Raw genomic sequence first — 23,075 nt, forward strand, 5'->3', positions numbered from 1 at the left:
AAAGAAAAATCTCTCTTACTTAGAGCAGTAGTGTTTTAGGAGTGATGACCTTAACCAAAAAGAGGAATTCTGTAAACAGGCTTTTCTCAAACCGTACCGCTGTTGAGCGTATAGAGATGATACGAAAGCTTGTTAAATTGCCAAACACGAGAAGTTTCTGCCTAGTGGCAAAGACAGATGTACTCTTCGTGCTGATTTTCACTGTGTTTACATTTTACAATTAGAAGCAAATCTTGAATTTCAGACTTTATTTGGTATGGTAGAGTTTGCCAGACATAGTTGGTGCTTCTTCTTGAAATAGATGAATTTGCTGAAGATGGCTGAGTTCAGAACAGTAAGAAGAGGGTGAAGCTTGGTCATTTTGTCTTTTAAACGTGCTCTGAAATGTTGAGATTGCCTTATTGAAGGAATATTACATGTGGTTACATAAACCAGCATTTCATCCTTGACTGCTTCAAACCTCCAAACTGTTTAACAAAATCGTTATCAGTTGCAAATTTGTTGAAAAGATAACAGAAAAAAACGTCTCCGACAGTTAGTATTGGCACTCAGTAAGAAAAGGGTTGTCTTTCTAAACTCCCACCTGCTCTCTGCTTTTGCATATGTACAGACTGTTCCTGAGTATCTGACAAATGTGTTGTAGTTACGCACACAGCTAGTTCTGAGTGCGCTACTAGGAATTACTCTTTGATTGGCTTGAAGTCATTGGTTTCACTGAGTGCTGTGGAAAACACTGTAAGAATGTTTGTCAGCCTTCTTACCCTTCTGTAATTCAGACAAATCTGAAAGAAAACTGTTTATTATGTTATAGCAACTGCAGGAATGCAGTGAAGATGAAGAGGATCGGGAGTGCTTAAAACAAGCCATTACTGCTCTTCTGAACCTCCAGTGCAGCATGGAGCGCATTTACAGCAAACACTCCCCAAGACGTCGGCCTGGGTAATAATCCACAAAACTACACTGGTTTTCCAAAGCTGACAGAGAAAGAAATCAATTATGTGGAAGGAATTGTCTTTTTTTTTTCTAGTTAGTGTGTGTGTTTCCTGTTCGAGGCATGTCTTTATGCCCATTTTTATTGTAGATGGAATAGCAGCCCAAACTTTCTAAGTCATTTCTATAAATAATGTCAATATCTTATTCTTTTACTTGCCAAAACAGTGCACGTAGTTTATTTGGAACAGTAAACTTGATTAGGGCGTTTAGGGGAAAGAAAGAATGATAAACGATTAATTTAGTTGATTTTACGTTGGTCTCTTGGGATGGCAAACATGGAATGTGCCCATCGTGACTTTTTCTTTTATTCGTTCAAGGGAGCCAGTCTGTCGCTTCTATAACCGACAAATAAGAAGCAAACACTTGGCCATCAAGAAAATGAATGAAATCCAGAAAAATATTGATGGCTGGGAAGGCAAAGATATTGGGCAGTGCTGTAATGAATTCATAATGGAAGGCACCTTGACAAAAATAGGAGCCAAACATGAACGCCACATCTTTCTCTTTGATGGTTTAATGATCAGCTGTAAAACTAATCACGGCCAGTCACGGCTGCCCGGTTACAGCAATGCGGAGTATAGACTGAAGGAAAAAATTATCATGAGAAAAATACAGATTATTGATAAAGATGACACATCTGAATATAAACATGCTTTTGAACTGGTGTCTAAAGATGAAAACAGTATACTCTTTGCTGCCAAGTCTGCTGAAGAGAAGAGTAATTGGATGGCTGCTCTGATTTCCCTCCAGTATCGGAGTACTCTGGATAGGATGCTTGATTCAGTGTTACTGCAAGAAGAAAACGAACAGCCCCTGAGGTTGCCCAGCCCAAGCGTGTATCGTTTTGTAGTGGAAGACTCTGAGGATAACATTGTTTTTGAGGACAACTTGCAAAGCAGGAATGGAATTCCTATCATCAAAGGAGGAACGGTTGTGAAATTAATCGAAAGGTTAACATACCATATGTATGCAGGTACCCTGAACATTTGCTCTATATGTGTTTTTTAAGACGGTGCTTGTATGGGTGATTAATTTAGTCCTTTTTTTCTTTTTTCTTTTTTTTCTTTTCTTTCTTTTTTTCCCCTGCATATAGTTAAATGTAAAGTGAGGTTTGCAGAAATAACCCGTATCTTATTAAATAAAATAGCTTTGCTGGCAAAGCTATAAGAAGACTTCAGGCATGCAAGCCCCCCCCTCCCACAATGTGTTAGTGGTCTAAGGAGCTACCGATGCTTTCTGTTAAACCTTTGCTTCATTCTTCTCCCAAGACCATCGTGGCTAAAGCAGCAGTGTTGCATGCTGCGTGGAGGAGGAGAAATGCTGGTGGTTATTTCTGTTAAGCCTTAGCCTGCCACTTCCTGAAGTCCCTCAGTAGAAAAGGATGCAAATCCCAATCAATTCTTCAGACTTCCCTGTGAAACGCTATCTTAAAGCCACAGAAAGAAAACTTGTAATTATGTGAAGTACTAACACTGCTGAAAATGTTTGAGAGATCTTAGGTGTGAGTCTTTAAAAACGTGCATGCTATTGTAACAACTAGAGCTAGGTTGTCTTGAGCTGTATATCTTAAAGAAAGAAAGAAAAGAAGGATACAGAATTTCTCGTTGGCCACACACTGAAATTCAGCGTTGAAGCTACTCGTTACCATGCAGGTAACCCATAGCTTGTGATATCTGTGACTCCCACGTCAGCCAGTTCAAAGACATGGTGGGTTTCTGTGGCATGTTAGGGCATCTCGCTCTTTCGGAAAGAACTGGTGCATCTGACTATTAGTTTGATAGTGTAACTTGCGAGGGTTTTATAGCACAAGTACTTGCCGCTTTGGCTTTGGGAATCTTCAGTGAAAGCATTGTCCTCTCGGGTTTCTGTGTGCTTTTTCCCAAACAGCGTTTGGAGCCAAGACTAACAAACCCTGTCCGTCTGCCTCCGCAAGGGCATTTCAATAACTAACAGCATGCGGAGGGACTCCTAGCAGATCCTGGTGGTGCTTTATCTTTGTATTTATGTAACAATACGTTTTTAGCTGTTCGGTTTTTGTATGTTTGCGTTAGTTTCAGATTGTTTGAAGCAGGTTTGTTCCAGCACAGGTTGTTTGTAGAACTTCCGTCGTGTGAAAGAACTTGCCAGTTGATACCAGGATACCATGGGAGGCAGCAGATGCAGAGTTGTTAATCTCTTGAGTTTAGCTTGTAAGCCGCTATTAGAAGCGCATTGCTTGTATTTTCCATTGTGTTGAGAGTGTTTATTTACAAAAATAGTCTAAAAAAATAATATAAAGGCACCTACACAGGTCAGAAAGCAGAGGAGCAGTCCCCATTCTAAGAGAATTGCAGATCTTGTCTGCAGAGCAGAGAGAACCTGCCCGCCTGTTCAGTGGTAAGAGGAAGATTTTTCTTTTAAAAGTGCCATAAATAATACTGACAAGTGACTGTAGATGTGACGCAGAGGCAGAACAGGCCGGTCCAGGACTAGGGTGCAAACTCAGCAGCACAGAACGAGAGCACCATTACTTCTAGCTTGCAAGCACATTCCTAAATAGGCTCCCTTAAAAACGTTGAGCCTTTGCAGGGAATTTAAGCCCGCTTAAAAGAAGCGTCTCTCCTAATCTTCTGGGTGCTTCTTAGAAGAAATTAATTGACTGCATGTTGATGACTGCTAGTGTAAGTTGCCTGCACTTAACGCTGACAGATTCGAGACGATTTATAGAACAGTAAGTAAAAAGAAACACCCAACACCCCCAAATCCGTGCTTGTAGTGAACATCTGTACAAGCATTTCTCTAGGCCTGGCTTTCCTGTATTTCACCGTTCATTTGCTCCCAAGCAGCTCAGGCAGCCGCTGCGGCCACAGGCTAGCAGCTTGCTGCCGCTGGTAGCCACGTGGGGGGTCTGCAGCAGGCATGGAAGGATTAGGGCCAGATGATGACCCTTTGAGGCTCACGGTAAAGTGATTTGTCTGTCAGCCTGCTTATTCACAACCTAGGATACTCCCCAAGAGTGGAATTGAAAGAAACTAAAGGAAAATGGTGGAACTATGTGTAATTAAGCATTTAATTTGTGTTTTGTTGTGGATTGTTGGTTTCTTTTCAGGCAGGCATGTCCGTAGTCTTGTATTCCCTAGTGTCTGCGTGCTGTGCCACCTTCCTCAGTGGCCAGGGATGAGTCAAGATTGTCTGTTTGGGGGCTGTAATTTTTTGCCCAGGCTTCAAATGAGGCACGGAACTGTAGAGCAAGGGGAGAAATGTTTGTGGTTGCAGCACGTGAGTGCTGTGTTAGAGGACTGGGTTCTCTCCTTGACTCTGTTTTGTGGTGCTGGTCAATTAGATGGAGTTTTTTAGCAGATGGCCACTGAACTTACATTCCTGCTTGTGCAGCTTGATGCGGAGGGGTTTGACTGATGGGAGTGCTCTTGCAGCGTGGAAAACTATGCTTGGAGTGTGATATAAAGTGCACTTAATACCTTTGATAAACAAGATCGTAATAGATGTATGCTTCTAAGCTAGCAGCGGGCCGACGAAAACACACGTTGGCCTCAGCTGAAATGCCAGGGAAGGCAGATTGACACCGGGCTGAGAATTGTCGCGGCTTGCAGACAGCTGCGCCGGGTGGTAACACACCTCCTGCAGCAGCGAGAAGGCAGGAGGCAGGTGTGGTGGCTTCTGGAGATGCCCCGTCTGGAGGTGCTGCAGGTATTTGCTTTGTAAGGCCTCTGCTGCCCGTACTGCTCTGCCTGCTCTGCCGAGGGCAGTTGTGTGCTGCAGCGGCGTGGCCGGGGGAGGCGTGCAGGCCCTGCTGGGGAGGTTTTTTAAGAACAGGTAAGACAAACGTTTTGTCGGGGTGGTATAGGTATTTTTGATGTCAAGACAGTGGGCAGCCTAATTCTACTTTGTTCTCCTTGTCTTTATGAAAGCACTGAATAGCTTCCTGGGCAGTGAGTGTAAGCCATTCCACATGCCAAGACTGAGACAGTTTTTGAGAGAATGTGCGGCTGAATACTTTTACAGGGGAATTGTATCAAAGGGCTAAATGAAAATTTCACAAGCAGTATCAGTTCGGGTATTTTCTAAACCACAGTGCTTGACTTACAATTTCAGTGTATTTTCTGCACTTTAAACGTTTCCTGTGTGGGCATGTATTTTTTTTTCCTGATATTTTCAGATTAGATTTTAAACCTTCATCATTTTCTTACTCTGTCTTTACAGATCCAAATTTTGTACGTACTTTCCTTACCACATATCGCTCCTTTTGCAAGCCCCAGGAACTGCTGAGCTTACTGATTGAAAGGTAAGCTGTGGTTATCCTTTCTGAAGACGCTGAAAAAGGCTTTGCGTTCATTTACCTGTTCTTCTTCTGCTCGTGTTCTCAGTGCCGTGTGGAATACATTTAGCAAACAGGAAAAACAGCGAAGTGCATAAAACAGTAATTTCTTAAAAGGGCAACAGCGATGCCAGTTTTTAATGCAAGCTTCCTTTTTCCAGTTTGTTAAATTAGCACCTGAATTCCTTATCAGGCAGAGAAGTCAGTGTGCCTCAGCAGTGGCTTGGACTGCTTACGTTTGAGTGTACTGAAGTGTTCTAAGCAGTTTGTTTGAAAGGCACAGACTCTTACTGTAAACAACATGTTAATACAGTGTGATAAAGCTGCTCTTAAGCTTTCTTCTAATCTTCACTTAATCAAGCTAGCAGGTAGTTAAAAACCTTATATCCTAGTCTAGACATCTTGTGATGACCAGAAAGCTAGGGAATTATCAGAGAGAGAGCTGGGTGTGTTAGCAGCACATAGCTAGGGGAAGAGGGAATTCCAGGCAGACCGGATACCAGATGAGTGCTTGAGTTTCACTGCACTGAATTTCTTTAAATAAAATTGCTCTTCATGTCCTACATAAAGGGTTTTGTCTTTTATCTTAATTGCCATCAGTTTTCTGGTGCTTGTGTTCATAGGTTTGAAATCCCAGAGCCTGAGCCTACTGAAGCAGACAGGCTGGCAATCGAGAAAGGAGAGCAGCCCATCAGCGCAGACCTTAAGCGATTTCGCAAGGAATACGTCCAGCCAGTGCAACTCAGGTTTATTTGCTTTTAAATTTCTTCTCTTAAATCCAGATTTTAGTTCAGCAATTATATTGCGTTCCTGGAGACGGTAATCTCTTTAGGAGACTGCTGTGCTGTCAAGTAGGGACTTATCATTGTCTGCAGCCAGACTAATATCCCAAGCCATGTTCTGATTAGTCATACTGACTTCTGTTGTTGTTGCTGCAACTGTACTTTGGTTCTCTGCTGCTCACAGCTGTGATCTCCACCACCCACAAGAACGCTGTATGGCTGCTATGTAAAGCGGGTGTGGGTGAGGGATGTACAACTCAAAGTGTTTCTGACGGCATGTTGAATGGGTTCCTTGTTAACAGGCCCTGTGAAGATAGTTTCTCTGTTCCCATTTTTTCAGTCCTGCTGGTATTTTACTCCCTTTCCCAGCCTATTGATGTATTTGCACACAGGGAGACTCTTGTCTGTACTGCACTTTGCAGTGGGCTACAGTGAATCTTCAAGGTCTTGCTGACCAAGCTAATTTGGGGAACAATTAAGCATTTCTAGCATGAATGAGGCTAGTTGTTTCCCTGATAGGGAATCAAGTCAGGAGGAGACAGAGATCACAGCCAGTGTTTGTTAGAACAACTTTTATTCATTAAACTGTTGCTATTAGTAGTATCGAGCTGTTACTATTACTGGCAAATAACCATAGGCACAGTACCCTCCGTTTTTTTTCCCTCACCACGCAGTCATTCATAGTTACCTGTTCAGAGCAGCAGCAATTTACTATTAATTAGAGAATCATACTGACATGCCAGGACCTTCAGTATAGGTTTTTGGAAGGTCACTGAGGGAGTACTTCTTTCATCAGATAGTTGTGTACAACTAAAACACATACAACTAAAACACATACAACTGTGTACATACATTTAAAAAAAAAAAAAAAAAGATCCAAACTAAACACCCAAGTATGTATGTACATAATCCTGTAGCTCTTGTCGATACGTAGGAGCCACCACTTTCTTGGATGTGGTCCCAGGTTATACAACCCCAGCGTAATCTTGATACTTCTCTGTGCTCCCGTCCTTGCACAGCTTTCTCAGGTTCTTAGTGTTCTGAGTTTATCAGTTCCCGCGGGTTCGGCAGGGCTGCTAGTCTCCAGAGCTATCAGTTCTTGGGATATCTTCACATGCTACTTCTCAGCATAATTTTTTCCTGCTTTCAGATCGCTATTTTCTGGTGAGTGTTTCTGCAGACATCCACATGAAGGCCTATAGAGCCCCTCCAAAGAAACTTGCACAGAATGGGCTTTTGTGACGTAACTGGCTCACGAGTTTAAATATAGCCGTATTGCTTTTGTTGCTATTTTTATAACCTCCCCTACTAGCTAGGCTTGAAGTTGCTTGGGGACCTCCTCACAGTGCCCCTCCGCATGGTACAAATGCATCTTCCTGCAGCGCTGTTGATGCCGTAGCCAAGCAGGACAGGGGCTTGCCGATGAACTGGACCCTGTAGAAAAGTTTAAAGCAGCAAGTAACCGCAATTCTTGCTATTAATTTCCAAAATCAACGCAGCACTAGTGCTTTCAGATGTTACGTTTGAGCTGTTTGAAACCTGTGCCCAATTCCGAAGTTTCCAGGGTGTTTGGTTGTGGTTTCTGGTTGCTTTCTTTGAGAGATTAGGATACCTCTTGTCATGACAGGTACTCTTTATTGTCTAATTCATGCTATGGTTGGTGCGCTGAGTGCCTTATTAGTGCCTCCTTGATGAGAGATGAAAGCTGCTATTTAACACACACACACTTCTGGGGCTTATAGTTAATCTGTGAATTGAGGAGATATCACAAGTTTCTGGTAGCTTGAAACTCCTAGCTGTCGTACAGTTCAAAAGAAGTGTCTGAATTTGATCTTTTATGCTGATACACCCAGCACTTCGTAAATTCCAGTTTTGTAATAGTATCGACCTCTACTTCAGAGAGATCTGAGATTTGGGAGTAAGCTGGAGAACATGAAGATGCCCAGTCCTTCCCCCTCTTCAGCGCTTATTCCACATGCTGTAGATATGCTGTGCAGTGCACAGGCATAACAGTCATGTCTTTGGCTTGACTAAATGCATGTGAGGTTATGAGAAAGAGGAGGTGCCCAGCTGGAAGTGCAGTCAGCAGAACCAGGTAGTCTGTCTTGCTTTTTCAGTATTCCTACCACGATATCTCAAAGGCAAAGACTGATTAGATAAGATCCTGTATTACTGTTATTGGGAACTTGTTTCAAAACATCACTCCTTTGATGGTTAGAAGCTGTCATTAATTTCCAGCCCGAAGGGTCCGAGTAGCCATTTTTTCATGGGATAAACTTTTATTCTTTAGCTTAAATAGTTCTCGTCTTCCCAGTGTTTCTCCTCCATGTGTTCATGTTGAGCGTCCTTCATTTGACTCAGCTAGACCGGCCGACTTCTCCGGTACTTTGACTCACACCAGACTGGCAAATTAAAATCAGTTATCTGCCCTGTCCCTCTCAGACGTTCTTGCCCCCAGTCTACAGGGCTGAACCACTGCAAACAGCAGCCTGGTGCTGAAAGGAGGACCACAATTAGCGCTGCTTTACCTGAAAATCCTGAGCTGCAAAAAGAGTTCAGCAGCGCTCTGCGTATTGCTGAGCCACTTCTGCAAAGGCAATGGGGCAGAATTAACCAGATCTCACTGCAACCATCTCCTCTCTGAGCCCGAGACTGTGGGCTCTCCATTAACCCCGCCATCCTTATCCCAGCTTTTGGGCTGGCACAGGGAAAATCTGTTGTACTGGTTGGTGTAGGAGATATCAGCTCACCATTCAGGTAAGGTGATATGGTGCGCCCCAATAAATGAGAGGTTTGAGTTAGGAGTTCGACTTGTTTACACGAAGAAGAGGCAAAACAGTTTTTTATTCTGATACATCTGAAGAGAGTAGAAGGCTGAAGAGCTGTTGTGGTTTAGTTCTTAAAGGCTTGTTTATTAGTGGTCTTTTTAAGAAAGTAGAGAAAAATCGAGAGAAAGTTGGGTGTTATCCTTAAAGCACTGGATCTTGTAGTGCTGTTAGTGTAAATAAAAAGATGAAAAATCAGGGAAGTACACTTGCAAAAACTTCTAAGATAAAATTTTATGTATACGAAAGAAACAGTTACAAATTTGTTTCTAATCAAATGGTCAATCCTAATTAGTTTGTGTAAAAATTATATCAACAACCTGTATTCGTGATACCTGTTTTCTCTGCTGTTGATGACTTTTTTTCCTCTTCTGAAAACACCTCAACACTAGCATTCTTTATTTATTTGTTTGTTTTTAAAAGTTACATACATGCTAAGACTGGAAAATAAGGTTTAAAATACTTGGGGACTTCTGTGGCCATCGATGCATGCTTAGTCTTTGCTCTGCCCCTATGTCCGTATGCATATTGATAGTTTTCAGTTACATGAATCTGTAACTCAGCTTTTATATAACTGTTTTGTTTAGTGTTTATATAGGATGAGCTTGGAAGTCCTTCAAAAAAAAAACACACCCAAAATATAATTATTTTTTTCTCTCTCCTTCCTCAGAATATTAAATGTTTTTCGCCACTGGGTAGAGCATCATTTTTACGATTTTGAAAGAGATCTGGAGTTACTAGAGAGATTGGAGACGTTTATTTCAAGTGTAAGAGGTATGGTAATTGGTAGTCCTCTGTTCTTCCCCATTTTGATACAACCTGCTGTTCTAATGCTCATGGGTTTTAGGCATGAAAATATCTTTACACATGAGTAATTTTAATGCCTTTAATGGAGCTGTTATTTGACTCTCCTTTACATGAGCAATCTTTGGCCTGAATCATACTTAAATAACTACCATAAAAATGATTTCACGCATTGTGGTATTGTTTCACTTCAGTGTATTTACTTCTGGACAGTAGTGTTCATCCTTGCCTGACTCTGTAACAGACTTGTGAGAATTCAGAATTCTCTCACCTTCCTCCTTTGCAGTGTATTTGTAGAGAATTCCTTCCCCATTGGTAATGAGATGAGTTTTTCCATCTTCTTTTCCCATTAATTTAAAGTTGTAGCTGAAAATCATTATCCTTTTAAGAAAGGACTCTTGTTCCATTTGGTATCACTTCCTCTGGAGCAATCCTTTACAAACTAGCAGATTTTTTGGGGCAGCCTAGATGGAGGGCCAGCAGTGTTGGCATGGCAGTTTGCATCGTTATCCTGGCAATGCTAGACTTTACTTTTCAGATTGTCAGACCATATGTGGGGCGGTACCATGCTGAGACAAACTTTGAGACCAGTAGTTTATCTTTTGCAGAGGTTTCTATTGCTGACCAGAGAGAAATAATTCAATTTTGGGGGTTAGTCTCGTAAAAGTTACTTGTCTTGAACTGCTGAAGGTACTTCTTGTCTTGTCCACTATGTTGTGTACTGTAAATGTTGGACTGTTGGTGTAAACATGTATTTTTTTAATCTTTTAATTATGCTGTGCACTAGTACAGCATATTGCAAAGTTTTCACTTTAAGCTTGTTTACTTTTTTCAGTTATTTTTATTTTAGTAGGCGAAGCTAGCAGTCAGAAAGAAAATGGTTGCAGTTTAGGGGAAGCAGTAAAATACAGTGCATACATGGTCACTTTTCTCCCACTAAAACTGTCAGTAGATGCATTTAAATGCAACTGAACACCCAAAAAATTGTTGGTGTGTCTGTATTTGCAAACTGACACAAGTGCAAGAACCCGTAATACAACAAAAAAAAAATAAAATAATGAACTGCAAACCGAATTAATTTGCCTGCAGAAATGCAGTATTTTGAGTGCACGTGCGTGTTTTGTTGTTGGTTTCATTAAACTGTCAAAAGTAAGCTAAGATGACATTAAAAATGTTTGTTATGGTTTATGTTTTGTAGGAAAATCCATGAAGAAGTGGGTGGAATCAATTGCTAAAATCATCAAAAGAAAGAAAGCTCAGGCAAATGGAATTAGTCACAACATCACCTTTGAGAGCCCGCCTCCTCCCATCGAGTGGCACATCTGGCGTGTTGGGCACAGTGAGACCCTGGACCTCATGACGCTGCACCCCATAGAAATTGCTCGGCAGCTGACGCTTCTGGAGTCTGACCTGTACAGGTAGAGGTCTATTAGTTCTGTCTGAGCCAGAAAATTCATAGAATCAGTCAAAAGTATGTCCCCTTGATTTACAGAGTTTATGGAAGTAGGTTTTCTGTTTGGTACCGAAATGTATACAAGAGAAAAGATGTTTTTTCATCTCTATTTCAGATTTCTGATAACATAACTGAATAAGTACAGTAAATTAGGAAACTAAAGTATTATGAGTAGGTAATATCAATTTATAGTCTCCTGGTTAAAAGCAAACTTTGTTACATTAATAAAAATGTTTATTGCATCATAAAAAACACGATTGTCTCTTCCCCTTTGCTTAATAGACGCATAGCAAAGGCCTAGGTGTTATACGCAATGTAACTTACAGGACTGGTACATCGGGGTCCTCTAATCTAGTTCTGAAGAGTTTATTAGTCTGGTATCATAAATGCTCTGCTGTTTCCGTGCTCTGTTGTTACTGATGATAAATAAAGCTAGCCTTGATGTGAGAGCTGAGTTTTGCCAGGTAGAAGTTCTTTAAGGTCTTACGAAACTCAAAGGGGAAGCATCCTTTAATGCTTCAGTGATAGCAGGTTTTCTATGGAAATAGGCCACTTTTCCAGCAGGTTGCTCCAAGTACTTCAGCTTCCTATTTAAAAAAATATTTTAATTGCCTTTAAGATTCTTCCTTCTGCCTTCAGGAGATTAAACTTACTCCTTTGTAATTTTCTTATGTAGAAATGCTTATTCAAAAATGCCAGTTTCAGTTAAGATAAAAATGGATTTTCTTCCATCCGCAAGTACTCATTGAAAAGTTATTTTAAGTAACTGTTTTTCTTATATTGGATTGTATTTGTGAAATACCAAGTCGTGATTAAGGGAAGAAATAATCTTTTAATGCAAACACGGAACACAATTATTATTTGTATTGAACAATCCTGTTCATCTTGCTTTATCGTAACAGGGCAGTACAGCCTTCGGAACTCGTCGGTAGTGTGTGGACTAAAGAAGATAAGGAAATTAACTCCCCAAATCTATTGAAAATGATTCGTCATACTACAAATCTTACTCTTTGGTTTGAAAAGTAAGTACAGTGATGGTGATTTTAGTGTAGTGGCATGAACTCCTTCTGAAATTGAAAAACATTTTTGTCTTATTTGAATTGTGTTGCCTTGAATCTTGAGACAGTAGTAGAGTATTGCAGTAGTTTCAGGTTTTGATTCTAAGGTCCATGCCACGCCAATCACGTTTCCTCCATTTAAAAAAAAAAAAAAACCACTGGATTTTTTCCAGTACTGACCACATGGTCAACATGTGCCCTACTTATATTTCCGCAGTACATCAAAGGGCACTGAAGGCAATGCAGGAGACTTTTCTGCATCTCTTCAGAAAATACTATTGTGTCTGTCCCCTTAACTTATTTTCTCTCCCTTCTCGTGACACATCACTAAGGAATTCTGAAGACATGGCCATGCTGCAGTCAAAAGGGTGTAGCAGTTCGTATGTGTATACCTAACTTCATGAGCTTAAAATACCATCGTAGATACTGCAGCATGAGAGAGTCACCCTACTTACCCCGGATCGTGCTTGGGTCTTGCTTTATTTTAGACTATGTGCCAAAATCATCTTGGCTTTCCAACCTGAACATATATAAGATGCGATTACATAAATTTGTACTTGAGATTTTTGACAGTGCACCATAATGTGCCTGCTAGACATACTATACAGTTTTCACTTGGACATTTTGCTAGCTACTAAATTAATTTGCTAGCTTGCTAAGATTTCAGATTTTGTTTATCAGTACTTCTCAAGTTACGTCTTTTGATTAGGTGCATAGTGGAAACCGAGAACTTCGAAGAGCGAGTGGCTGTGCTGAGCAGGATTATAGAAATCCTGCAAGTTTTTCAAGATCTGAATAATTTCAATGGTGTTTTGGAGATAGTCAGTGCAATGAACTCCGTGTCAGTGTACAGATTAGATCACACATTTGAGGTAAGCTTTGGGCATTGCTCTCGAGAAAAAAACAATCAGAATCCAGAAACGAATCAGACAAACTTCATGAGTGAAATCCATATTGCACTTGCTTTCTTAGAAGAAAACAAGTTAATTATGAGACTGAGTTATTTTAAAAGTTACAAGAAAACATGAGATGGACTGGTTGTCTCAAAGGATTTGTAACAGGAAGTGGAGCTTTTCAGCAGATGTTTTCTCACTTGTATTTAGCTCAAAAAGGGGAAACACCATGGACATTTGATTGTTAACTTGTCTGAAATGAACCCGTTGCTTCAGTCCAGTGTTTTATGTGTATGAAAGGGGAGGGTCCCAGGGCTGAGAACCCTGGCCTGGAACACTTGAACAGCAGCATTTCCTACCTACACAAGGGCCATGGGGATAGAGGGGCACAGAGAGGGGATAGCTAAAACTCAGATTTCAGTTGTTCACGAGCATTTCTCTTGGATGAGAGTCTCAGCCAATTCACATTGTTAGAGGCAAAAACAAATGGTTGCTGACTGCTTTAGATGGACACTAGGAAGAGAGGCTAGGAAGAATTATTGAACTGATGGTGCCGTAGTCAAGAGCCAAACGATTTACAAAAGAAGTTCTTTCAGATATTAATTTGAGTTTCTAGGTTTTGTTAAGAAACCTAGGTAATTACCTTGCATTTTCTAACCATGCTGTTGAGATCTGCATAGCTTTTATTTTCTTTTTTTTTTCTCTTTGACAACTTAGGCACTACAGGAAAGAAAAAAAAGAGTTTTGGATGAAGCGGTAGAACTAAGTCAAGATCACTTTAAAAAATACCTAGCTAAGCTCAAGTCAATCAATCCACCCTGTGTGCCTTTCTTTGGTGAGTAACAGCAGAATGGGCTAATATTGTGTGTTGTCTTTCTTAAATTGGGTTTGATGCAGATGTGTTAATCTTGCTTATAGTTCAGGGTGGTGTTTTGGTCTAAAAAATATTTATTATTTGTTACTTTGACTTCCTAGGTTTGTAATGATTTTAGACTTAGTGTCTTCTATATAGAATATATTTTTCTAATTTAGTGATACAGATTACTGATATTATTGGTATGAATATTACCCCACTTCATTTTACTCTGCATCTGTATTGGTGATCTGATTGTGGCAATGACCTGAAGATATTTTTCTAAATTCAGGATCTCATGTTAAGGAGGTGAAACATCTTATTTCAATAATACATTGTTCCTATGTAAAATGCAAACTTAATTCATTCTTACCAGCTAGTAAACTGCTAGAGTGTTAAAGGGAAGGGTCTACCTATACTTGGACATTTTTTTTTTTTATCATTCTTTCATTATAAAGACTGAAATCAGATCTTGGAAAGAAAATGAACTTTAAAATCCATTTCTTTTCTATCAGGAATATACCTAACAAATATTTTGAAGACAGAAGAAGGGAATCCTGACTTCCTTAAAAGACAAGGGAAAGAATTAATTAATTTCAGCAAAAGGAGAAAAGTGGCTGAAATTACAGGAGAAATTCAGCAGTATCAAAATCAGCCTTACTGCTTACGGATAGAGCCAGAAATTCGGGTAATCAGAAACTAAGTATCTCTTTTGGGGGTAAGAGAAGGAAAAGAACGTACGCAACCAAAAATGGTCAGTCGTTCTGCCAGTACTAGACCCAATCTTGTGTGATCAGTGACCATCGGAAGAGGGAGGAAATGGTGACTGGTCTGAGGCAGCAGACAACAAAAATGTTGCAGCAAAAGACCAGCCAGAGCCAGGTATCTGCTTTCTTGGGTTCCGTGTTCTGGGTCTTATTCATCCCCTTACTGGTCTGCAGCCTGGTATTGGTGAGATTTCCTAGCAGCAGAACAGTGCATGGGACACACTCTCTAAGCAGCAGAACTTTGGAAGGAAAGTCACTTCCTTCTGGCCTCAAGTGCTGTGTGTGTGCATACGGCACTTAGTCCTTAGGCATTGTGCAGTCATAGAACCGCAGAATGGCTCGGGTTGGAAGGGACCTTAAAGATCACCCAGTTGTAGCCCCGCTGCCATGGGCAGGGACACCTCCCACTATTCCAGGTTGCCCGGGGTCTCATCCAGCCTGGCCGTGGACACCTCCATGGGGCAGCCACAGCTTCTCTGGGCAGCCTGTGCCAGTGCCTCACCGCCCTCCACAGCAGAGGTGCTCCAGCCCTCTGAGCCTCTCCATGGCCCTCCTCTGGACCCGCTCTAACAGCCCCACATCCTTCTTGTGCTGGGGGCTCCAGACCTGGATGCAGGGCTCCAAGTGGGGCCTCACCAGGGCAGAGCAGAGGGGCACAATCCCCTCCCTCCCCTGCTGCCCACCCCTCTGGTGATGCAGCTCCCTTCTGGGCTGCAAGCAGGCAGTGACCCTACTGACCCAGCCTCCTGACACCGCTACATTACAGAAACGGACGTGTGGTGGTGTCAGACAGCTTGGTCTTTAGCAATGAGAAGTGCTCGAGAGGTTACTTAGATAAGAAAAAGACCTAGCGCATCCCAGAGCGTTTAAAGTAAATTAAAAGAAAACGATGGAACCTGAGCCAGGTAAAGGCAAGTGTTTGTGTAGAGAGGTAATAATGATTGGAAAGAATAGTTTGAAGTACCCAGCCATTCTTCCTGAGAGCACAGCTAATTGTAACCTTTCCAGAAAACAGCTCTGTGCATAGCTCTCGCAGCTTGTGAACAGCAGCAGTCAGGAAGCAACAAAGAACTTGGTTACATAAAGAATTAAATGGGCAATAATACTGTTGTTTAAAATGTTATTTGCATTGTGTGTTTAATTGCTGTGGACATTTCTGGGAAGGGTTTTGAAGATTTACGGTATTCTCAAGCCAAGAAGTGAAATAAACTCAAGGGATGGCAGGGTTTGTGCTTTAAAAATAAGAAGAGCAAATAGGAAATGTTGTAATTCACCACCCGGAGACTCCTGCTGCATCAGGGAGCTTCACTCTGTGCCATGCCCTCGGTGCCAGTCCTGCCTTACCATGCCTTACCTCCTGTCCTTGTGCCGTATCACCAGATTCTGTCCCTGCCTCTGACCTTCCTGCTTTTGTCCTCTGTCCCTTCCTGTCCTTTGTAGTTAACTGATGACATCCAGAATTCCCCTAAAAATGGCACTGGCATAATAACGTTTGCTTTCACTACCGCATGATCTGTATTCGGCTCCTTCCCAGATCTGCGCTGTTACCTGAAGGGAAGTGTCCAGGGCACGGCTGTATGGCCTGTAACACTGCCGGGCTGTAAATGATCGAGTAGTTAAAAAAAATACTGGCAAAGTTTCCAGAAAACTTCATTTTACATGTCTGTGTATTTTAAATAAGGTCATTCATGCCAGGAAACTTACCAGGATCTTGATTATTTCTTGCATAGTATTGTTTTGTTTTTTATCAGGGAGCGCTTTACCATCTCTTCCTGGTAAAAAGTTACAGAAAGTGAAGAGCTAGTTTTTTCATTCAAATTCTTGCTCTATGTGTGGTGGTTTTTTTTTGTTTGGTTGTCTGTTTTTTAATGTTATTGATGCTTGTTTCGTTTAGAAGTTCTTTGAAAATCTCAATCCTATGGGGAAGATACCAGAAAAAGAGTTTACAGATTACCTGTTCAACAAGTCATTAGAAATTGAACCTCGAAACTGCAAGCAGCCACCTAGATTTGTAAGTCTTGTCCTGTAAATTAAATAGATGAAGTCCACTAGCTGCCAGGAAAAAGAATACTTTGTTAACTCAATAAGCCATATATATTTTCTCTGGAATTCAGTCTCATGAGATTAATTTCCAGCAAAATGTGACTTAAAAATATTTTTATTTCAGGGGTTTGTTGTTACTGAAACCTGCTGCCTTTAGCTTATTTTGGAATGAATTCTTCTTTTCCCCAAAATGTAAAATATTACAGTTTACATCTGCATTTCTTACCTTATAGTCATTTGATAGACTATGCAATAAAATTTCATAGTATCAAAGGTTATTATAAAATATTAATATTAATTGAAATTGGTTTTATACATGTTACGTTTTCCTTAATTAAAACTTAATTTCTAGTGTTTATTTGTCTAAATATTTTATATTACTTCAAAAATTGAAGTGTAGCACAGAATTGACAAGGTACAACTTTGTTGCAGAGCAAAATATGATTTGAAGGAGTAGCTATTTTGTTTAAAAAAAAAAAAAAGCTGTCGGGGCCTAGAATTCTTTTTTTTTTAAGCAGAGAAATACAGCTCACGAGAACACTTAATTTCTACATGTTGTAATTGTGCATTTGAGTAGCTGGAGACTTGTCTGATTTTTGAGAGCCATCAATCATTTTAGCAATCTCCTTTTAGAGGAATGACTAAGATGATATTGCAAATAGGGCAAGAAACTGGCAGAAATTACTGTTGCAAAAATGCTGTTTACAGTAATTTCTCTCTTTTTTTTTCTTCCTTTTCTAAAAATAGAAACCCGTGCTGCTCTCTCTGTTATCTGGGCATGAATTCTTTACAGTTCGTGTCTTCGAAACTAGACATTCTTATGGGAATTTCAGGAAGGTCCAGTTCTGGGTGCTGTAATGTGGTGGAGTCACGCATACCACCACGGGATGGGAACATAGCTCGTCTTCAAAGCATTGGCTTTGATCTGTGCTGTGTTACACCTGAGTCTGATGAGGCCTGTTTCAGTCACACCAGTAATGCGTGTGTAAGAATTTCGGACTGATTCATCCAGCGTGCATATACAGCATGCGCCCGAGCATGTCCGTAGTCCTGGACGCAGGCAGGGGCCTGGGGACTTTCTGTGGTGTAAGCTGAAAGCACGTCTTACGTTGCTGTTACGCGAAGCTCTTCTGCAAGCCTATGGAGGCACTTGAAATAACTCTCTCCCAAGATTGTGACTTGCTCTTCCCTGTATTGTGTCGTGACTGACAGGCATCTGAAATTTGACTATTCGTTCTTCGTAGCTGTGGAAATATTTAATAAGCTGGAAAAAAAAGATCTTTAAGCTGCATCCATAACATTTCAGTAAACTCCTGTTGTATAGGTAACAACCTCAAGTCAATTGCAAAAAGGCTGTAACACTGTTTAGTATGTATTTGATAAGTACCTTTTAAAATTGCTCGTAAAGACTTGGTGATTTTGCTATCTGCAGCGTTAGCAGTACTAACCAGCTTTATTTCTTCAGCCTAGAAAAACAACGTACCCCCTAAAATCTCCTGGGATAAGGCCCAATACCGGCAGACACGGCTCCACCTCTGGCACCTTGAGAAGTCATCCATTGCCACTTGAAAAGGAACCGAGTAAGATAAGTTTCAGTAGAATTACTGAGGCAGAGCATGAATCAACAGTATCGGCACCAACTTCTCCAAACACGCCGTCTACTCCACCAGTCTCTGCTTCTTCAGAGTTCAGCGTATTTTCAGACATCGATCTCAACAGCTCTTATGGTAAATGTGCAATACGTTTTAATAATTGTTGCTGCTGTCCCTCGGGATTCCAAACTGTGTTGGTCTGTGTGCCAGCCTTTAAAAAAACCATTGCAAAATTTAGTTGTGAACTATGAAGTTCTTGCATCGGTGCTATATGCGCTGCAGTTTAGAAATGCCTGCCGTAAGTAGTTAAATAACAAGTGATATTTCCAGTCTTTTGGCCTACTAAAGCTGAGGCAATCTGTTCTGGGAGATGTCCCCGTGAGGCTTTACTGTGCAGGGACTGCGCCTGCTTTACCACATACGGCACCTCTGTAGAGAGACGGTGCTGAGAACCTGGAGTCCACGCCAGTCTGTTCCTCCGGACTGAACACAGTCCAGTGATTCTGGTTTTGTTCCCTTTGAAGAGAGTCCAGTCTGTATATTTTAAGGTGTGAACCAAAGTGCCAGAAAGTGGGGGTGGTCAGGGCGCTCACTGCAAAACGCAGCCTTGATTAAAAAATTACCCTCTTAGCATAGATGCACTAATATGCTCCCAAGCTTTGCTTGTAGCTGTGAGCAGCTCCTTGGTCTTAAAAGCAGCCTGTGAGAGGTCTTGTCTCTCCTCAAAGGGAGCTGTAGACTGGGCAGGCAGGTTAAGCCTCATGGGGGGTAAGCGACAAGACCTATATGGCAAATGCTGAGGGCATATGGGCTGTAGGGGAAATGCACGACAACGTGGTAGTGTCCAGCAGAGTCTAATAATGAAGTTTCATTCCCTGCATGACTTAAAATCTTTCGTTCAAGAATATTTTTCATAGGAAAGCTTAATTTGTGTTAGCAGTAGATAAGCTTAGAAAACGTGGTCATCTTTGAGGTCATTCATGAGCGTGCTTTATGTGCTGTAGTGGAGATGTTCTGTCTGGAAAATCTTTAATCCGTTTTTCATTTAACAGGTAACAATAGCATCTTCGCTGCCGTCAGTTTGCCACAGTCGAGTGAGTACTGTAACTCTATTCAATGTTTCATTTAACTTTGCTTTTCCTGGTTTCAGGAGAGCTGAATAGTAATTAAATGGGATTTCTCTGGGATAAAATATGGACTGTGTTCATTAAACAGAGTTCTGAGGGGAGTTTTTACAGGCTTTAGATCAACCGTCCAGTAAAGTAGTCTATAAAGTCTAAGAACTGTCTGATCTTTCTTTTTTCCCAGGCCTCTAGTATGATTTTGCTTCTCTTTTGAATGTCCTTGATGATTGTTTTGTTTGACTAATGATACAAATGAAGCAACCTGATAATTTAGCATTACCACTCAGTGAAAATAATTGTTCTATTGCTGGGGAATTAAGAGGTACTTTTTGTACCACAGCTGTGAGGGAAATCCTGTATTCATCTGTCTTTTGAGCTTCTCTTTTTACTCCCCTATTACACAGACATCTATAATTCTTCATAATATGAGAATTTCGAACCGGAGAGCACAGTTGCCTAATGCATTGGTACAGAGTGCTGTGCACTTCGAAGGGAAAAAGCAAAGGTGTGCCAAAAGTCACATACAGGTTGGGGGTTGTGTTGTTTCTTAACTTGGAGGAATTTTTCCTCAGTAAAACAGAAGACTTTGAAATGTAATGAAACGCTGTGAGAGTTATCGCCATCTCTTCAGTTCAGTGTATAATTCTTCTGCTTTAGAAATGCTGCAAAGCTATTAACAAAGCCTCGAAACTTCCAAATTTGAGCATGTACCCATACGGCCAAGAGAACAAACTTTCCACTCGAACGTGTAACTTAGCTGTGTGGCCAAACTGCAGGCGCTGTGGTAAACAGGCAAATTCTGCAACACAGACGGGATTGCAGTGAAAGCTGTTGAAGTACCCACTAGGAGTTCACTTCATTTTATTTATTTTTGGGTCCTTTAGATTGACTGTTAACTGCTGACGTATATCTTTGATTTTGGAAATGGGAGACCACTTCGTAAAGAGTATATCTGATGACGGAAATGAATGAGAGTTTCATGCAACTGAAGTTTAGTGGTTCACGTTGCTGTTGAACACAAAGATCTGCTTGTTTGAATTTCATCTAGTTTGGTGTAATATTCTTGAGTATGTTCCTCAGATATTACACAAGCAGTAAAATACTGGCTCTTCTCTCTCCAGAGACTTTCTTCAGCTCGTGGGGTAGCTTTCCTAAACTAAGTGATGAACCTCAAAACCCTCCCCCGCTTCCTCCTCGAAAAAAGATGGATCAGGATGCTTCTAATGCTAAGGTATATTTTTCCTGTATCGAATAGCTTTGATAATAAATCACTGAACATCTAGCCAGGTTGGATTTTATTAGTCTTTTGAAGATTTGGCACATTTCAAATGCAGTGCTCCAGTTACTCTTTTTGAAGTTTCAGGTTCCCAGTGTCCAAATCCTGCTTAGCTGCTTTGGGAACATACCGGTCGTAATCAGATCAAAGATAGGGCTATGCCAGTGTCACATTTTTGACAGCACCAGTAATGAACTTGAAGAAAATTCAGCAGCTCTCAGGAGATACGCTCTTCACCTAAATATCTACCTTTCTTACAGTGTCTTTTTCTCGGTAATTTTGTAGGGAAGTTTAAAATCGGATGACGATCCTCCCGCAATCCCACCCCGGCAGCCGCCGCCTCCAAAGATACAGCCTCGTGTCCCTGCTTACGCTAGCTCCTTCGACCAGCCGCTGCACAGCCCTCCTCCGCCGCCCCCTCGGGACCCTCTTCCTGATACCCCACCGCCAGTGCCGCACCGGCCTCCCGAACACTTTATCAACTGCCCTCTAAACCTCCAGCCGCCGCCGGTGGGACGCTTGCACAGAGATCCCGACTGGTTCAGGGAGGCTGGCACGGGCCCCAGCTCTCCTGGCACTCCTCCCAGCACTCCCTCTCCACGGGTACTGCGCCGCTGCTGCGTGACCAGCGCCAGTCACAACAACCTGGTCCACCCGCCCGCTCCCCCCGTCCCGCCCAGGCAGAATTCGAGCCCTCAGTTACCAAAACTGCCACCAAAGACTTACAAAAGGGAGCTCTCCCACCCTCCTTTGCACAGACTGTCTTTGCTAGAAAATGCAGAAACTCCTCAATGACCTTAGCCATAGTAGTCATTGACACTGGAATAGTATTTGTAAAGTTCCTTTTTTATTTATTCAAAGAAGGCAGTGTATTTTAGTACTTTCACAAATTACGCTCTTAAAGTGCTGCTGATCAAACAAAAAAAAAATAGCTTAAATTGGAAAAATAAGACGACACACACTCTAGCCTGCGTCTGTTCGACAGCATTACCCTCAGGTGATCAGCAACATTGCCTTGTTTCACGTCCTTAGTGCCGACAGTTATGCCAGTATACAAAATATATCTTTTTGCACTGTAAACTACACTAATTGAGTTTAAACTGACATCATTTAATTGCACTGAGCCAAAAAAGGTGCGTCTGTGGATTTTTTTTTTTTCAAATTTGAGCACTAGTGGCCTTTTTTAAAAGGAACAATGGGATGATTACACAACGCCAGGATGTACAGCGTTACCGATTTTAAACCTCTGGCCACTTGCCTTCTAACTTTGTGTGGGCTTGGAGGTTTGTGAGTGACAGCTACTGTTCCCAAATATTTTAATGCCGTGTCTTAATTGCCGTTGATTTGCTGCTGAAGACAAAAAAAAAAAAAAAAAAGATTGAAATCTAAAAGAAGATACCAAAATACTCGGTTGGTCTTGATTATTTTGAGGAAGTATGAACAAGGACTACCTGTCTCAGATACTGGAAAGGATCCCTAGTACTTACTTAGCATGCATCTTGTTCAGATGTGCCTTTTTGTTTTGGTAGGTGAAGATGTCTTAAGCTAAAGAGTTGTCTACTGTTCTGGAGAACAAAGCTATATGCCATGTATGTACAATTGTTTATATTGTATATTTACAGATAATGCTAATAACCTGTATAAATTTAAGTGACGTGAGGCCTATAATACAGTCTGCTACTCTTGCAATCTTATACGGTCAGAAGTGTTTCCTCTGGCTTAGGAACAGTCTTGCCTTCCAAACCTAATACCTTCCTTTAGATCTCACTTAACTTAATCATGAGTCCATTTTGGAAATTGGTAGCATTTAAACCAGCAAACACTTTAAAGCTTTATTAAACTTTTTAAACTGATAAGTGAATGGAACTTTTATTTGCCAGTTGAACTACTTGTTTGAACTGGTGTGAGAGTGAGTCTGTTTTACTGGTAGTACTGTAGCAGCATTTATAAAGTGGTCAGAAGCCACATTTTATTTACTGGTCTGTGGCCTTTTACTGTGCTTTGTATCAGAGTTCTTAACAAGATTAATAAATCACCCCAGTCTTAATTTTCAAGAGCTTGAGCAGTGCGTGTTCCTTGTAAGGACAAGGTTTGGAACTGGATTTCGTAAATCTTCAGCAATACAAAGTGCCCCAATTTTCCATGTTGCTATTCTCAGCTTTCGTTGTCATTTAGTCTGCGATTGGGCCCATACTGTGCTGCAAGCAAAGTTTCAAGGGTGTTGAGTGTGACACATGACAGCTCCCTGGGCGTGTGACCCTTCCCTCCACCTGCTAACCCACCGGATAGATGCCTCA

General features: G+C 41.3%; 1 protein-coding gene across 1 annotated transcript in view; it reads left to right on the forward strand.

The window, feature by feature from the left end:
* Nucleotides 1–22,832, forward strand: part of SOS2 (SOS Ras/Rho guanine nucleotide exchange factor 2) — a 53,538-nt gene extending 30,706 nt beyond the window's left edge. Inside the window, exons 9-23 of the mRNA XM_080592665.1 lie at nt 812–939; nt 1,311–1,966; nt 5,194–5,275; nt 5,932–6,054; nt 9,586–9,689; nt 10,918–11,137; nt 12,075–12,194; nt 12,940–13,102; nt 13,841–13,958; nt 14,492–14,664; nt 16,638–16,754; nt 18,252–18,513; nt 19,431–19,472; nt 20,624–20,733; nt 21,064–22,832. Coding sequence (XP_080448791.1) covers nt 812–939; nt 1,311–1,966; nt 5,194–5,275; nt 5,932–6,054; nt 9,586–9,689; nt 10,918–11,137; nt 12,075–12,194; nt 12,940–13,102; nt 13,841–13,958; nt 14,492–14,664; nt 16,638–16,754; nt 18,252–18,513; nt 19,431–19,472; nt 20,624–20,733; nt 21,064–21,573 — 2,928 coding nt within the window. The 3' untranslated portion in view covers nt 21,574–22,832. The remainder of the gene's footprint in view (nt 1–811; nt 940–1,310; nt 1,967–5,193; nt 5,276–5,931; nt 6,055–9,585; nt 9,690–10,917; nt 11,138–12,074; nt 12,195–12,939; nt 13,103–13,840; nt 13,959–14,491; nt 14,665–16,637; nt 16,755–18,251; nt 18,514–19,430; nt 19,473–20,623; nt 20,734–21,063) is intronic.
* Nucleotides 22,833–23,075: the final 243 nt, after the last annotated feature.

Source organism: Anser brachyrhynchus (genome assembly GCF_964034855.1).
Source record: "Anser brachyrhynchus genome assembly, chromosome: 5".
Classification (NCBI taxonomy): Eukaryota; Metazoa; Chordata; class Aves; order Anseriformes; family Anatidae; genus Anser; species Anser brachyrhynchus.